At 45.5% G+C, this 17,506-nt stretch overlaps 1 protein-coding gene across 1 annotated transcript; it reads left to right on the top strand.

The window, feature by feature from the left end:
- The first annotated feature begins 3,391 nt into the window (after positions 1-3,391).
- Positions 3,392-10,729, top strand: LOC147698957 (uncharacterized). Its single transcript, XM_086933534.1, is given in 2 exon segments — positions 3,392-4,870; positions 9,740-10,729. Coding segments are annotated over 2 exon segments (2,469 nt in total).
- The last annotated feature ends 6,777 nt before the right edge of the window (positions 10,730-17,506 follow it).

Genomic DNA, 17,506 nt, shown 5'->3' with positions numbered 1-17,506 from the left:
CCGTTGGCTCATTAGAACGTTCAGCACAGCGCAGGAATCTGCGCCACGCTGAAGGTGTTAAGGAATCTCAATTAAGGACTCGCAAAAGCCTATGCATATAGGAATCGCTATAGAAATAGCGATTCCTAAACATTCCTTAATTGCGATTTGCAAATTGCCAGTAGCAATTAAGGAATGACTTCCCATTCATTCCCATGAGCCTATAGGCCCATAGGAATGAGTGGGAAATTGTATGCACAATTTGCAAGTACCAGTAGGTACTCACAAATTGCTCATGCAATTATAAGGGTGCATGGCTGTCAAAATGATACCCCGTTGCACCCCTGAAATTATGATGTGCACACATGTTGCACACACACATACCCTAAGGACATGTGTGTGTGTAACCTAAAACTTTAAAAAATGCATATCAGTGCATTTTTAAAAGTTTTTGCAAATTACAGACAAGTTGGATATGTCTGTAATTTGTGGTCCCAAATAGCGAAATCGCTTTTTGAAAGTGCTTCCAGCATTGCATTTAATGAATCGCAAATTGCGACTCCTTAAATGCAATCGCAATTTAGGAATTCACAAATAATTGCGAATTCTTAAATTGCGCATAGGAAACACTTTCATGCATCTCCAAAGGCCAATTTGCAATCGCAAACGGCCAATTTCTGCGATTCGCACCGTTTGCGATCTCAAAATCCTTTGATGCATGTACCTGCAAATGCTTACATTTATCGCATGATCGTTTTAAACCCCAATAAAGAAAGTAGGCGATTACTCACGAAGTCTCACAAACACTATGGCAGGCAATCATGCACAAGGAGGTACTCGTATCAGTGGCATACCAAAACTTGAGGGGGCCTCCACGGCAAAATACATGAAGGGGCACCTGTCTGGACTCATGCAGGAGCTTTCAAGCCAGGGTACTCCTGCTGAGGGGGTCTCCTGGATCTCGGCCCCTGCGGGAGCTGCAGGAGCTGATGGGCCTATGTTACGCCACTGACTCGTATGGACTGACTGCAAACTCGTCGTGTTTGCAACATTACTAGCAGGGCTGCCTTTAGGGCTGTGGGACCGGTGCTGCAGCCACAACTGTGCTGGCTTTGGTGAGGGGTGCTGTGTTTAAGAATAACTAACTATTGGTTTAAAAACACATAGGGGCATATTATCAACAAAGTGGTGAAGAGAGGCGTTAGCCGTCTTGGCTTAACGCCTCTCTTCGCCACTTCAGAAACGGTAGGCTGCACCATATTGCCAAGGATATGGTGCAGCCTAGCGTTTCCCCCCTCGATGGCGATACTTTTAAATCTTACCGCCAGCGCAGGCACCCTTGCACCAGTAGCGGCTCATGGAGGGAGTGCCGCATGGCGAGGGAGGGGCAGGGTGAGGGGTAGTAAACTCCGACCGGAGTAATGTAAATAAATAAATAAAACTAATTTCATTGCGCGTGCAGACACGCATTTGGCGTTTCAGCGTGCGCAATGAAATTAATTTTATTTATTTGTTTACATTACCTCGGTCACCCGTGAGCCGGAGTTTACTACCCTCCTACCCTGGCCCTCCCCCGCCCAATTGCCCTGTAGCACACCCACCACGAGCCGCTACTGCCTTGCTCCAGAGTGCAAGGGTGTCTCCGAGCAGGGAAGGTTTGTTTATGTACAGGAAGGAGTTCCTTCCTGCACATAAACAAACCTTAAATGCCATTTTGTAACTTGCATATGGGTTGCTTCATGCAGCACACATGTACGTTACAAATTGTCATTTTTAAAAAGTGGTTTGTTTATGTACAAGAAAGGACACCTTCCTGCACATAAAGAAACCTTGACATTTAGCTTTTTCCATGTGTGCTGCATTATTTCTCCTCGTTTCGCCACCTTAAGATCAGGATTTTTCTGGTCTTAAGTTCGGCGCTACCATCTATTATCGCCAAGCTTGATAATAGGTGGCAGCGTCGAAGTGAATGGGTATTGCGGTGGTACGCCCACCGCAACACCCACTGCACGCCCTATTTCACAACAAGTTTATCGTGAAAAGGGACCCTATTACCAAGGCAGCGTTGTGGTTCTGAAAATTATGGACCCTGCTATAATGTGGTACCGAAGCCCAACACTCGTGTCAGAAAATATCATCATACTATGACAAATTTGGTATTGGCAGACCGGTAATGATTAGGACATTATAACTGTGCATTTGCGTCACGATTGAGTGACGAGAACACCCCTAAATCGTACTTCCTGTCTTGAACCCTCGGGTTCCATTTTGTGAGCGGCATCCATCTTGTGGTTGCCCTTACATAGTCAATTGACCAAGGCCGAATTCGAGCTGAAAGGACACGTCCACCTTTCCTGACTCCTCTGTGACCTGGGCGAGCTACCTTCACTGCCTCCAGCCAAACCTGTTCGGGCAGTCCCCAACCCAGTGGCCGAGCAAAATTAGCATCAAGGCACAACATGTCATAAACCATTCACCGCATACAAACCACGCTTTATCATACACACACCTGTCCCTGTTTCTTCTTTATGGCTAGTTTTACAAGGAGGAGGTGCCCGATTTTATTGGGGTTTCATCGATATCTGATGGAAGTTCTGGGCCTGGCTGGGTAATCTATCACGAACTGGACAAACGAAAATATGGGCTTGCCATCATGACTTTGCTTTTTCTTTATTGTCAAAATATGTTTATGGTCGAATTGTAAAACTAAGAATTTTTGCCTGAAGTGTAATATCGTGTATAAAAAGAGAAGGCCGGCTCTGTAAAAACGAGCAGTCTCCTGAGAATATACACACCATGTTGTTGTACTTCTAGGACGCTTGTTACTTGGTTGCAGCCAATAAATTCGATCTTTGACTTCACCTAGAAGACTCGTGTTTCTGTGGTCTGAATCAGGAAAGTACTCGAGGTCTTTGGGTGTTGCCCCTGACACCGCTGGGTTACCGGATCAGTACCGGTTCTGAAAAACCCAGTACCTCAGTTGGCGCCCAACGTGGAGCGGTATCAGCGGTACCGGTCCAAGCCAGAGGTTCATGAGGAGCTTCGTGTGAAAATTCCGGAGGACAGCCAGCCACTTCAGCGACCCCTGTATGTCGACGTGGTTCCGAAGGTCTTTGCTGCGAGGTTCCCCGCGTCCCGACGGCTACAAAGGACTGCTGCCCTGACTATCGCCCTGATTTGGACCCTTGATGTTTGGTAGAGCGAAACGTTAGACGAGTTTTCTAGTGACGTCATCGATACCTCAGTTAAGTATAAGTGGAGCGTCTCCCAGTCCTTAGTTTGTTTGGTGTCCCCTTTTTAGGACCGCTTTGATTTGGAACTTGCAAGCGCCAAAGCCGAAGGACTCATGTATTCACGAGAAATATCGTAATCGATAATCCTTTGAAGTTTGAAGCTAGACTAGAGAGCGAAGATGCCTGGTCTTAGCAGACTTGCAAATTTGTTTTGTCTTGGTTGTAATAATAGGGACTCCCGACTGGAGGATTCGTGTCCCGTTCCTCCGATTGGAACTCCAACCTATGAACTATATGTGAAACATGGGTTAGGCCCCATCACATACAATGAAGTGTGGATAAAATACACCAGAAAAGATGGTGTTTTAAAATGGCCCCAATATGGTAGTTTTGATACGGAAATCCTAGACAATCTCGAAGTTAAACTTTTTAGGAAGAAAGCCCGGCCGGCAATGTTTGACTCTTTCCGCCTATGGCGTAAGGAGGCCAAACAAAAGGAAATTAAATTAGCGAAGAAAAATAAGAGAGAAAGGGGTATCTCAATAATGCAAGCTGCTATGCAGTATAAAGACCATGAAGAAGAACAGATGAGTGAGCAGTTGCACAGGCAACGTAAAATGGTAATAGATAAATGCTACCCAGTTTTGCCGCCTCTTCAGCAAGAAGCATCAAAAGAGCTTGAAAAAGATCCCCTAATGTCGCATTTGTTAAATTCGCCACCCCCCTATGCGCAAAATGCTACAGCACCTCCACAACCTTTAGTTGTGCAACCCATGGTTGTTATACCTCCTGTTCCTCCACAGCACCCACCAGCTACTCTTCAGCTGGCTCCTATTCCTCCGGTGCAGCCTTCCAAAGAGTCACCGGCCTTTACACCTGCTCTTCCTATACTTCCTGCAACTTTAACTACTGTATAGACTACCACTCCTGGTACTCCTCCTGACACTGCCTCTGCATCTGCCTCATCTCACCCTGCCTTCCCACTTGTCTTTTCATCGACTTCTCCGTCTGTCCGCCAGAGAGTGGCAAGCACTGTTTCTAGTCTTCTATATCCTTTGTTTGGAGCGGCAAGTCCGGCTCAGGCCTCTGGGCACACACAGTTGCGTAGCCAACAGCCTGATTCTAGGGAGAAAGAAGTGTTGGATCATTTGGCGCATAAATGGGTTACTGACCCGATAAGATATGAGCTAGAATCTGTTATGGATGTCTTCCATCAATGGGAAGCATCAAAGCAGAGGTACGTTTTTGAGAAAATTTGTATTTTTCTATGCGAAGATTTAGAAGAGAATGATTTAGACTCTAATCCGCCTGAGTTGAGCCATGTACGGTTCGAATTTTCAAAAGGTACAATTGTGGGTTCAGATGTTAGGAAAGCAGTTGCGACGTTGTTATCACTTAGAACTGAAGGTGTTTCCAAGTCGTTGTTTGATTATGATTCTTCTACCAAGAAGAAAGGAAGACAATATCCCATGAGAGAAGTTCCCCCACAATGGAGGGAGGGGGACCTAGCAGCTAACCCACCTATTCAGCGTCATTTTCAGCGTGTGTGGGTACATGTCCCATGGAAACGAGCTGAAGTATTAGCCCTTAAACAGACATTGTCCGATCCCCGCAAAAATCCTGCAGGGTATTACAAGGAATTAGCAAAACAAAAGGAAGTAGCCTGGTCTAGGTGACTGTAGGTGTGCCGTATTGAATCTAGAACCATGAGTCCATTAGTAGCACTAGAGTGATAGCACCGGCCTAGAAAACATTCCCATCAGCCCACCCATCTGGTGGAGTATCGTCACGTGGGAGATGTATCATCAATCCAAATCTCGACCAATGCACCTAATAATGATGCAGAGATGGATTATAGTGATGTAAACTTAGACCACAGTGCTTCACTGGTGATGCTAATGGGGTGCAGTGCAAGTGAGAAGTTGTGTGAGGAGAAAGTGAGGATAAAATTGACTCCAAGGACCAAAAATAAGTTTAATAGGTATGGTACTAGGGTCAAAATTAAAAATGACATAATAGTTTTAAATAATAACTATATAGAGGCATGGTGTACGGAGGTCAACATGTTTCAGCTAGATGGACTATTGGTCCAAGCTTTCTTCAGGACCAAGTGAAAACTGCGACTGCAAATCAAATAAACAAAATACAAAATAGTGACTGTGTACACTATATACTGGATAGATCCTACCAGCTCCTCTGAGCCCAGATGTGTACTGGTGGTAATCCAGATCTTGCGGTATCTCCTAAAGAAAAAGAGAAGTGTACATCAGAAAAGAATTGTAGTGTCTAACGGTATCAAGGATACAGGAAACAAACACTAAGCACACAAACAGTGCGGTGGAGAAAATGTCTCCCCGCTAACCCAGTAGACGAGAGGTTCTACGGGTTTTAATGTGTCTACAATCACAAACAATTTAGAAACATGTTAACTCACCCAGCGTTGTGTGGGAGTATGCCTCACCTCACCCGGCACCCACTCGGGAAGAAGGAGGCCCGCTCTGTTAGAATGGAAATGGAATAAAGACCTCAGAGTAATATCAGAGGTGCTTACGTACATATAATTACACATTTCCAATGATCTCCTAACAAAAACTAGTTGTGTCAAAAGAGACTCAACCTCATTTGAGCAATTGACTAAGACCATGCAGGGAAAAGTAGGGAGAAAGTCAAGACTAGATAGACTATGCTTGGCAGTATGATGACCAAGAAATGGGTACATATCAATAAGGTTGTTAGTAAGTAACTGGGGCAACACAATGAAGTGCCCTACCTGTCCGTCGGTACCTCTACACCAACATCCGAGAGGGAGTGGAGGTAACTGGCTGATGAACGCGCATGTCCTTTTATACCCATGTTGATAGAGTAATTGGCTACGGCTGTTACAGGTGTTATTGATGGACGTTTGCGCTGAATCAAAAGAGAAGACGCTATCGCTAGTGCGTGCTTGCGCCGTGTAAGATGCTATACCGGCTGCGCAAGCGTGAACTAAGGGACACACGAGTGTGTCAACTCCACGCATGCACCATGGAGTTGTTGTCCATGCAGCTCTTCACTAAGGGCGCCAATGTAAGAGCGGTGTATGTAACTCACTAGAGAGATGTGAAACGACTCATTTAGATTGAAAATACAAGGTTCTAAATCTCAACGGATTTATTGTCTGAAACGAGACAATCATGAACAACGACACACCGGGACTGGTTGTTTACAGCGATGTCCACGGTATGTCGTCATTAAGGCCCTGAATGTGGCTTTTCAAAAGAAAAACCCACTTCTGTTCCTTCTTGAATAGAAACTTAGACACATCACTAATGTGAGGGGGAATGTATGGCTGTTCGAGGATAACCCACTTCATTTCGTCAGCCGTGTGTCTGTGATCTAGGAAATGGTTTGTGAGTTTGGTGGCCTGTTTACGACATCTGATGGTACTTTTGTGTTCCCCAATTCTCAATTTAATTTTGCGAGTGGTATAACCGATGTATCTTAAGGAACAAGGACAGGTAATCATGTAAATGACGTTGTCTGTGTTACAGTTTGTATGTTTTTTAAGGACCCATGTCCTACCTGTCCCTATATCGACTGTGTTGGTTTTAGCCGTCTGAGGGCAGACACTGCATGACCCACACGGGCGATGACCGGAAACCGGTGGGAGACCCCATAGGGTTGTGGAACTGTCAGTGTTAGATATCCTAGGTCTGGTATGGACAAGAGTGTCTCGCAGGCTTGGTGCCCTTTTGAATGCGAAGAGAGGTAAGGGGAAATTAGCATCAGTGGTGTTTAAAATCCCCAATGTTTACGAACCGATTTTTGAATGTTGTTGGACATTGCATTGAATGTACTAACAAACGTAAGTCGTTCTGTTGGTGGTTTGGGTGGACTTCTCTCAATCAATGCCTCTCGGTTGTTGTTTGAAGCACGTTTCCATGCTCTGTTTACAAGCTCTGTTTATTGACGCTCCTGTAGGTGGGTGGCTAGTACAGTTGCATGTTTCTTAAACAAGTCCTTCGATGAACAATTCCTCCTAACTCGGAGGAATTGACCCACGGGGAGATTCTCCCTAAGGGAACGTGGGTGGTAGCTGTTAAAGAGCAAAAGTGAGTTTCTCGCCATAGGTTTCGTGAAGAGCTCGCTTTGGAGACTCCCAGCTTCAGGAAAGATGGATAAATCCAAGAAGGAAAGTCTTTCATGACTGTATTCTAGCGTAAATTTGAGGTGTGGATTGCGTTCATTGAGCCATAGGTGGAATGATTGGACTTCTGTTACTGAGCCTCGCCATACCACCAGAACATCATCTATATACCTCTTCCATAGCACCAGATGATCGAAAAATGGGTTGCTATGGTTGAGGATGTGGTTCTGTTCAAATTGGTGTACATAGAGGTTGGCGAGGCTCGGGGCAAAAACACTCCCCATGGATGTCCCGGAGATCTGGAGGAACAGTTGTTCTTCGAATTTGAAGAAATTTTTCTTCATGGCCAGTTCTGCACAGGATAAGATAAAGTTTACTGGAGTAATGCTGTCAAGGTCCTCTACCGACAATAGACTTCTTATTGTGTCCAGTGTGTCTTGTTGAGGTATACAGGTGTAGAGCGATTCTACATCAAAGCTGACCAACAGGTCAGTCTCTACATTATATTCTATAGTTGGTAACAATCTAAGAACATCCGCTGTATCCTCTAAGTAAGTCGGCATTTTCTTGACTAAGGGTCTGAGGAAGTAATCCACGAAAGTGGAAAGAGGTTCCAGAAGGGAACCAATCCCTGAAATGATGGGACGTCCTGGTGGTGGTCTAGTGGCTTTGTGAATCTTTGGAAGACAGTAAAAACCGCGGGTGATGGGTTTCTCTGTCACTAGGAATCTTGCTTCCTGTGGTGTGATCCAACCTTCAGTGTTGCCTTCATCTACCAAGGTTTTGATTTCAGTGAGTAGATGCGGGGTGGGATCTTCACTCAGACGTTGATAGAATTTATCATTGTCCAATTGTCTGAAACATTCCTGTCGGTATTGGGCCAAATCCATAATTACAGTAGCTCCCCCTTTATCCGCAGGTTTTATAATGATTGACGGATGATTGACGGATCTTGCGAGAGGTTTTTGAGGGTCTGTTGTTCTAATTTGGAAAATATTATCAGTATCTTGCAATTGTGAAACATCATGTCTGACTGCCTGTTCAAAGGTGGTAACATGAGATGGAACTTGATGACTCAGCGGAGTGAAGGTGGATGGCGGACGTAGTCCTGTGTTGGTAGGTATAACATCTCCAGATTGAGGGTCTTCAGTTCTATCTTTAAAGAAAAAGTGAAGACGCACTTTTCGAAAAAACTTTTCAAGTTCGATTCTCATAAGGAATGGATCTCCTTGATTAGAGGGCACAACGCCTAAAGCTTTTTCCAGGACTGACTGTTCAATTGGTGTCAGGGCACGAGAACTCAGATTGACTATTAGATTCCTGTTGTCTCTGTGCTGTTGCTCTGTTGAGCCGCTTTCCTGCTCCGGGTGTTGGGGAACGTCTGGTCGGCCTCCCAGTGGACAGTTTGTGGTCCTTTTCTTCTGCCCCTGTTTTGCCCCCGGCCACGCCCTAAAAAAGACTGATCAGGGAAAACTGAGGAAAATGGGTGTATGCATTCATTTGTTGCGCAAATGGTGGTAGTGGTTGAAAACCCCACGGACCTGGTGGCCACCAGGGACCGGGATTCTGATAGTTGCCTGGCTGCTGGTTGTACATGGCACCTCTCTGACGGCCACCTCTTTTGAATGGTCGTTGTTGTTGACCACCCCCTCTGGGATAAGTTCCAGTATGGCTAGGTGTTTCTGAGTCACTGGAGTTCGTGTCAGAGCCAGAAGATGAATAGTTCGATCCATAGTGTCTCCCTTTGCTATTGAAGCTAGGGGCTACATAGTCATCACTGGTGTATGGATAGACTTTCACCATGGAAAATCGCTCTAGATCTTTCTTGAACTTATCCATTTTACTTGTTAAGATGTTGTCTTTATAGTCCTTATTCGTCTTATTGGTTTCATCTAGACGTTTCTTAAAAAGTGTGCTGCAAGTGGCCTTAATCTGACCTTCGAGTACCTGAATGTCTATGAGGATGGCATCCGCTATCCTTTTGGCTGTACTGATGATAAGTATCAACCAGTCCCGCGTGCAGCGCCACGCAAAGAGGGACCAGTCACGTAAAAAAACTTTATCGGTCAGAAAGAGCCTAGGTGTGTTCGTGACGATAAGGCCTGTCGGGGCACATTTCCCTCTAAGGTACTGTGCCATGATGGTTCCATGGATAGAGGTGCGTGTGTGTGATTTCTTTAGATTGAGCAGCGTAAGCCAGTCATCCTTAGCTATACTGGAGGTCTCGGGCAACGAATCTAGAAGACAAGGGTTTTCATCTAGAACAGTTTTAAGCATGTCGTCATCAAACGCCAACCCTGCATAGTCGGCCATGGCTCAACGAGGGAGTCTCTGGACAAAAATCAACTAGATGAGCATAATCCAGGGATATACCCTGCAAAGAAACTATTTAATGCAAAAGAAATTGTCACAGACTGCAGGTTCATGCATTATGAATTTAGCCGATATTGATATGTTATTTGGGAATGTTGTTCCACAGCCTTTATGGGGAAAGATCCGTCATACAGACCATAATCAGGAATTAGGTGACTTTTGGGCTAATATTACTGCTGCAGATGCCCTACAAATTGGTGGTGCTAAACCTGAACCTTTGGCAGCAGATCTCCCTGGTAGGATCATTGATTACATGAAAACTATAATGCCTGCGATGCGTGTAAATTGGGATAAGTTATCTGCGTGTAAGCAGAAGAAAGATGAAACAGTGTCTGATTTCTTCACCAGGTTTGAAGAAACGTTTGTCGACCACAGTGGTCAAGATATGAGTACAGAAGGTGGTCAGCGACTGTTCGTCGATAAATTCGTGCACAATCTACTTCCAGATTTGTGTAAAAAGTTGAAGGATTCAGAGAGTTCATGGACAGTTTCTTCTTCAGCACAGATATTGGCTACCGCGCAGTATTATGAAAATAGAGACAAAGATGAGAAATATAGAGCAGAAAAGAAAACTAAAGAGTTGAAACCGAAGGTCCTGTTACAGCAAGCATATCCGCCACGTGGTGGTAGTGGCCAGAATAATGGCGGTCAGAATAACTATCAGAATAATTATCAGCAACCTCAACAGTTTCAAAAGCCAAGAGTAGAGTATACTCAGCCACGCGTCCCTGTGGGTCCCAATCAGTGTTCGTATTGCAAGGAAGAGGGTCATTTTAAGTATAGTTGCCCTATCCTGTTACAGCGCGCAAATGGTGTGTCAAACGCAAGAGGTAGAGGTGTTCAGCAAACACCTAGAGGTGGAGGACGCGGAAACGTCCCTCAGAATGTACGCTCCTTTCCACCTCAAAATTCTATGAATAGGTTTGATCAGCAGAATAACGCATCTGGTAGGACAGCTCAGTACTACGCTGATGATTACTATGCAGAAGATGAGTATATGGAAGGTAATGATTGCTAGGACAGCCAGAGACAAAGAGAGGGAGTTGTTTCAGTTCCAGTAGATCAGAGTGGACCATACGTTGAGGTGATTACATCAGGTGTGTCAGAACCTTTTCTGTTGGATACTGGTGCTACAAAGAGTTCTATGATACACTCAAAACTTCCTGGCGCACCTTTGTCTGGCGAAATGAATGTTTCTGTAGGTTTTTCTAGCGCCCCGGTTAGGAACCCGATTTCATGTCCTATGTCCCTGTCTGTTGGTCCTTGTGAATTTGAAGCACCCCTTATTCTGACAACAGGTTGTGGTGAGAACTTGTTGGGATTGGACCTGTTAAAAAGATTGTATGCAACTTTGTATTGCTCTCCTTCGGAGTACAACTTACACTAGGTAAGAAAGTGGTTTCTCCAATATATTTGTCGAGGGATAAAATTCCGACAGAATTGCTGTCTCTACCTGATATTCTTTGGGCTACTGGTCCTAACGATGTGGGTCTCTTGGAAATACCACCATACGTTGTGACATTGAAAGTTAATGTTAGGATGCCAAGAATTCCCCAATACAAAATTTCTAGTGAAGGTGAAAAAGCGTTGTTAGCGATCATTTACGATCTGATTGAAAAAGATGTGATTGAAGAGACAAGAGGCAATGTTTGCAATAGTCCTGTTCTGCCTGTTTTGAAAAGAACTGACCCCTCTCAGCCACCTGTGTACAGATTTGTGATTGACCTCAGAGAGGTGAATAAAATAGTAGTGCCACAATTTCCAGTTGTTCCTGACATTACTGCCCTATTGACTATGATTCCAGCCTCTGCAACATGGTTTTCAGTGATTGACTTGAAGAATGCTTTCTTCAGCATCCCAATTGCTGAAGAAAGTAGGGATATTTTTGGCTTCAGCTTAGGAGGACGAAGCTTCCGCTTTAAAAGAGCACCCCAGGGCTACTGTGAAAGTCCATCAATATATAGTCAAGCTCTAAAAACACAGCTTGATACGATTGTGTTACCTGAAGGCGCTACACTCATTCAGTATGTTGATGACTTGCTTGTTGCTGCAGATTCTGAGGAAATATGTAAAGAGGCCACGTTGTCATTGTTGCGTCATTTGTGTGATCTGCATCACAAAGTGTCCCTGTCTAAACTACAATATTGTCGACAAGAAGTGACCTACTTAGGTCATCTCTTATCGAAGGAGGGAAGGAAACTGACCCCAGAAAGAATCCAGGCAATAGCAAAATTAAGTGTGCCAAGAACACAGAGAGAAGTGCGTGCTTTCTTGGGTATTACATCGTACTGTAGACAGTGGATTCCAAATTTTTCTTTACTGGCCAAACCCTAGGTGGTATTAACGTGTAAAGATACGCCCAATCCTGTGCCTTGGTCTGAAGAGTGTCAGAAAAGTTTTTCTGAATTGCGCACAGCATTATGTTCGGCTCCTGTGTTGGGTACCCCCAACTACAGTAAGCCCTTTACATTGTATGTCCATGAGCGAGAAGGTTGTGCATTATCAGTGTTGACACAATTGTTTGGAGACAAGGAGCGTCCGTGTGCATATTTTTCGTCGACGTTGGATCCAGTAGCTAAAGCATTGCCAAGTTGTTTAAGAGCAACAGCAGCAGCAGCTGTTTCGATTCGACAGTCCGCTGGTTTAGTGATGAATAACACCTTAGTGGTCATGGTTCCACATGCAGTGGACACATTATTGAACAGAACCAAGACACAGCACTTAACTAGTGCTCGATTGTCAGGTTACGAACTAACTTTGTTAGCGAGCCATGTGCACATCAAAAGATGCAGCACACTAAACCCAGCCACATTGTTGCCAATTCCAGTTGAGGCAGAGAGTGCTGAAGAACAACACGATTGTTTTCTTAGAACAGAAGAAGAAACAAAAGGGAGAATAGACCTCCAAGATACTCCTCTTGTTGAATGTGATGGGACCTTATGGGTGGATGGTTCATGCTTCAAGCTCCCGAATGGTGACACGACTGCAGCATATGCTGTCACCACTTTGCATACAGTTGTTGAAACTGCGCGTATTCCACATAACTCAGCTCAGGCGGCAGAATTGATTGCACTTACAAGGGCGTGTGTGTTGTCAAAAGGAATGAAAGTGAATGTGTACACTGACAGTCAGTATGCATTTGGCGTGGCTCATAGTTTTGGACGTCTGTGGCGTGAACGTGGGTTTCTGACTTCGCATGGAGCCAAGATCCAGCATTGTCAGTTGGTGAATGAGCTTCTTGAATCACTGACCTTGCCTCTACAAGTTGCGATTGTAAAATGTAGTGCTCACAAGAAGGTGACTGATGATGTTGGTCGTGGAAATGCATTCGCTGATGAAGTCGTGAAAGAAACAGCAAGGAATGTGATGAACAGAATGTATGTTGCGGGTCCTGCGAGATGGATTGGTGATGTTGGCATGTGTGAGGACACGATTGAGAGTGTGAAGTCTATACAATCCAAAGCCACTGAGAAAGAGGTGAATGAATGGAGAGAAAGTAAGGGTAGATTGGATGCGAAAGGTTGTTGGGTAGAATTGTCAGAGCATCAGAGATGGCTGTTACCCGATGCGTATGTGCTTGCAGTGGTGACAATGGCTCATGGAATGGCTCACATCAGTGTGAAAGGGATCTGTAAGTTGTTGGCTTCAGTATGGCAGAATAGTGGCATCCCTAAATGTGCAGAGAATGTGGTCAAGAACTGTATGGTGTGTTTGAAGTACAATCCTGGTAAGGGAACCAACTCCAGCTGGTCATTTTGCGCCTCCAACGTATCCGTTCGAGGTTTTGCAGCTAGATTTCATCCACATGGAAAGGTGCAATAATCTGAAATACGTACTCGTTGTCGTTTGTGCCTTTTCCAGGTGGGTGGAGGCGTATCCCCTTAAGGACAATACTGCCTTGTCCACAGCCAAAGCCCTTTCAAAGAATTCTTCCCCAGGTTTGGAATGCCTAGAATGGTCTGGAGTGAAATTGGGAGTGAATTTGTGGGTCGAGTGATGAAGAGAGTGTGTGAGAGTCTAGGCATACAACAGAAGTTTCACGCTGCAAATCACCCCCAATCAGCTGGATTAGTAGAGTGCTATAATGGCACTCTAAAGTTGAAATTGGCCAAGATACAAGCAAGCACAGGTCTTAAATGGCCTGACGCTCTGCCCTTAGCACTCCTATCCACCAGAATGACCGTGCATTCCAGAGTGAAACTTAGTCCCTATGAAATTGTTTTCGGCCGTCCGGCCAACATATGGGGGGTGCCCAGACCCACCAGGTTCAGTGAGATAGAGCACCCTGTTTTGCTTGACTACTTGTATGAATTGACGGCTAAATTGCGTGTTTTACACCAACAGGTCCATGACTCTCTGCCTCCGGTTTCTGAAGCTCCAGGACATCAAATCGATCCTGGATCCTGGGTGTTGGTGAAAAACTTTCAGCGAACAAAGAACGAACAGCCCAGGTGGACCGGCCAACACCTGGTCCTTCTTTCCACAAGATCAGCCGTTCGTGTGGAAGGAAAGAAGAACTGGATCCACGGGATCCACTACAAATGGGTCCCTCTGCCTCTGCCCTATGACCGGTGGGTCCAGGAGGGTGTCGCCGACTCAGAGACTGAATCTGTGCCACGATTTGTACCCTTCAGCAATGCACGTTTGAAAGGAACTACTACAGAAAAGGAGACCGATAACATTCTGCAAGGATCTGTGCCACCGTCAATGCAATTGGACACTACTGAGCCTGAACTCTTGTTTCAAAACCACACAGCACCTGGTCGAAACCGCTATAACTTGAGGCAAAGACCTATGATTAAGGACAAATAAAAACGTTTTTTTTTTCTTTTTGATTGTGCAGCCCTCTCATCTAGGATACTTGCTCATTTTTGATTTTCGAACCGCCATCCGGTTCTGCTGCTAGGGTCGCGGTTGCCACAGTCTTTGGAGTGCAGCTGGAGACGATTAGGTCGACAGTTCTGGTTGGTCTAAGGGAGTTACCCTGGACTGAACAGAAGCACTCCTTAGCAGAATCAATCTCCCACCGTGGGCAGCAACTTAGAGGATGGAGTTTCCATAGATGGAGAGACCTGCTAGATCAGCGAACTTTGAAAAGATAATATGCACTGTGATGGCAAGAAAACAATTTTTGATAATATGCATTTTAATGTTGTGTAGCATAATGATGTTTTTGGTGGGCTATACTTTCTTCACCTTTTGAGTTTCATTTGCGTACACTACACAGCCCACACCTCCTCCTACTGTTTCCCCACACTCCTTTCACCCTCTACCTGAACACAAGTCTGCCAGAAGGTTCGAATTTGTAAATAACTCATTCGTTCAGCTCCTACACCAGCACCAGTCTGTACTGAACACAACAAATTGTTGGGTATGTGGACTTATGCCACACACGACAGACAAGGGTATCCCGTATTTTGTCCTGCCATTTAGTTACTATGGTTCTCTGTGGGCTTTCCAGACAATGTTCCTGTTTGCCATAGAACCATATCCCCCGCGTCCCGCAGGGAGAAATTCAAGCAACAAGGCACTAGTAGCAGGAATCAGAAACATGAGCAGGGATATTGACACATATAGGACGATTCCCAGAGACGAATTGGAGCCTTACAGTAGATGGAACATAACTAAATATGGGATTTCCTTAACTGAGAGCCAGAAAGCAAAGAAATCCTCCCCAATCTGGATAGTAACCCATCAAGGTCACCTATGTCTGCAGGAAAATGGCAAAAACCCCAGAGCTCAGTTAGGGAAGTGTGTTTGTACTGAGACTTACGTTTTCTCGTCTCAGACCTCCCCTTCGTTCTTAGCAGCTAAGGGTACCTACTTCGTCTGCCACGACAGAGCATATACGTGGTTGCCCCCTGACTTTTCGGGCACATGTTTTATCTCGTTCCTGTTGCCACCCACCTACACGGCCGAGGCAGATTACCATCGGACAAGGAAAGTTAGGGGTGTCGTGAGTAAAGACGACACTGCGGAACAGGAGTTTGGAGATTTCGCAAAGGGTTTTCTGCCGTTTTGGGGGCCTATGGTGAACAGCAGGAACATTCGCCAATTGACGAGGGTAGTTGAATCCGCCGTGATTGAAACAGCTGGTGCCCTTAGTAACTTGACTGCGGAGCTCCAGTCGGACCGCCTTATGACTCTTCAGAACAGGGTTGCCCAAGATGTCCTACTTGCAGACCGTGGTGGGGTATGTAAAGTGATCCAATCCAGTTGCTGCATTTTCTTCCCTGACAATGCTCCGACAGTATACCAGGCCTTATCCAAAATGAACAAAATCTCAGAGTCCATTGTTGTGGACAAAGGAGACTGGTCCTTGCTGGGGTGGTTCTGGGAACTGATATCTGCCTGGTGATGGAAAATTCTGATATTCATTGGAATGGTCTTAGCCATCCTGTTTCTGTTCTGCCTGTGTGTGCCGTGCGCTCCTGCAATATGTGGCCTCTGTGCTACATCATGTGTAAGAAAGCCTGTGTCAAGGGACGAACTAAGCAACAGGATGATTCTACAGCAGCATCTCCATGACTTCATGAATACAGATTTGGACTCAGATTAGCATGAGTTATTGCCTATATAAGGGCAAAAGGAGGGTCTGTTGTTCTGAAAATTATGGACCCTGCTATAATGTGGTACCGAAGCCCAACACTCGTGTCAGAAAATATCATCATAGCATGACAAATTTGGTATTGGCAGACCGGTAATGATTAGGACATTATAACTGTGCATTTGCGTCACGATTGAGTGACGAGAACACCCTTAAATCGTACTTCCTGTCTTGAACGCCCGGGTTCCATTTTGTGAGCGGCATCCATCTTGTGGTTGCCCTTACATAGTCAATTGACCAAGGCCGAATTCGAGCTGAAAGGACACGTCCACCTTTCCTGACTCCTCTGTGACCTGGGCGAGCTGCCTTCACTGCCTCCAGCCAACCCAGTGGCCGAGCAAGATTAGCATCAAGGCACAACATGTCATAAACCATTCACCCCATACAAACCACGCTTTATCATACACACACCTGTCACTGTTTCTTCTTTATGGCTAGTTTTACAAGGAGGAGGTGCCCGATTTTATTGGGGTTTCATCGATATCTGATGGAAGTTCTGGGCCTGGCCGGGTAATCTATCACGAACTGGACAAACGAAAATATGGGCTTGCCATCATTATTTATTTATTATTATTTTAATTATTTATATAGCGCAGCTGATACCTTGCAGGCTTCCTGGCGCTGAGGAAAAATACTATACTGAAGAGGAGCACAAGTAGGTAAGACGGGGAGGTCTAAGGGAAGAGCCAGGTCTTGATGCACTTCCTAAATGGGAGAAGTTGGGGGATTTGGCGTATTTTAATGGGCAGACTGTTCCATAACTTGGCAGCTGCGACCCTAAAAGATCTGCCCCCGGTTCTGGCTTTATTGTATCTGGGCACCCTTACCAGATACGCCGAGGAAGACCGAAGCTCTCTAGTGGGAGTGTACCACTGAAACAAGGTTTGCAGGGGCCTGGGCCCGAGTCCGTGCAAGGCCTTGAATACAATGCAGAGGGACTTAAAAGCCACCCGCTGCTTTAGGGGTAGCCAGTGCAATTCGGCCAGTGCCGCAGTGGCCGAAGACCTTCTCGACCAGCCGAGAGCCAGTTTGGCCGCGGCTGATTGAATTCGTTGCAACCGGTCCAACAGCGTGACAGGGGACTCAAGGAGTAGGGCGTTGCAGTAGTCCAGGCGACTCAGAATCGTACACCTGACTACCAGCGCCCGGGCTTGTGCAGGGAGAAGTGGCATAATTTTACGCAGGGAG

This window comes from Lissotriton vulgaris, chromosome 8 (assembly GCF_964263255.1).
Source record: "Lissotriton vulgaris chromosome 8, aLisVul1.2, whole genome shotgun sequence".
NCBI lineage: Eukaryota > Metazoa > Chordata > Amphibia > Caudata > Salamandridae > Lissotriton > Lissotriton vulgaris.
Note: the sequence above shows the minus strand (reverse complement) of the source record. Positions and strands in the feature narration are given on the sequence as shown.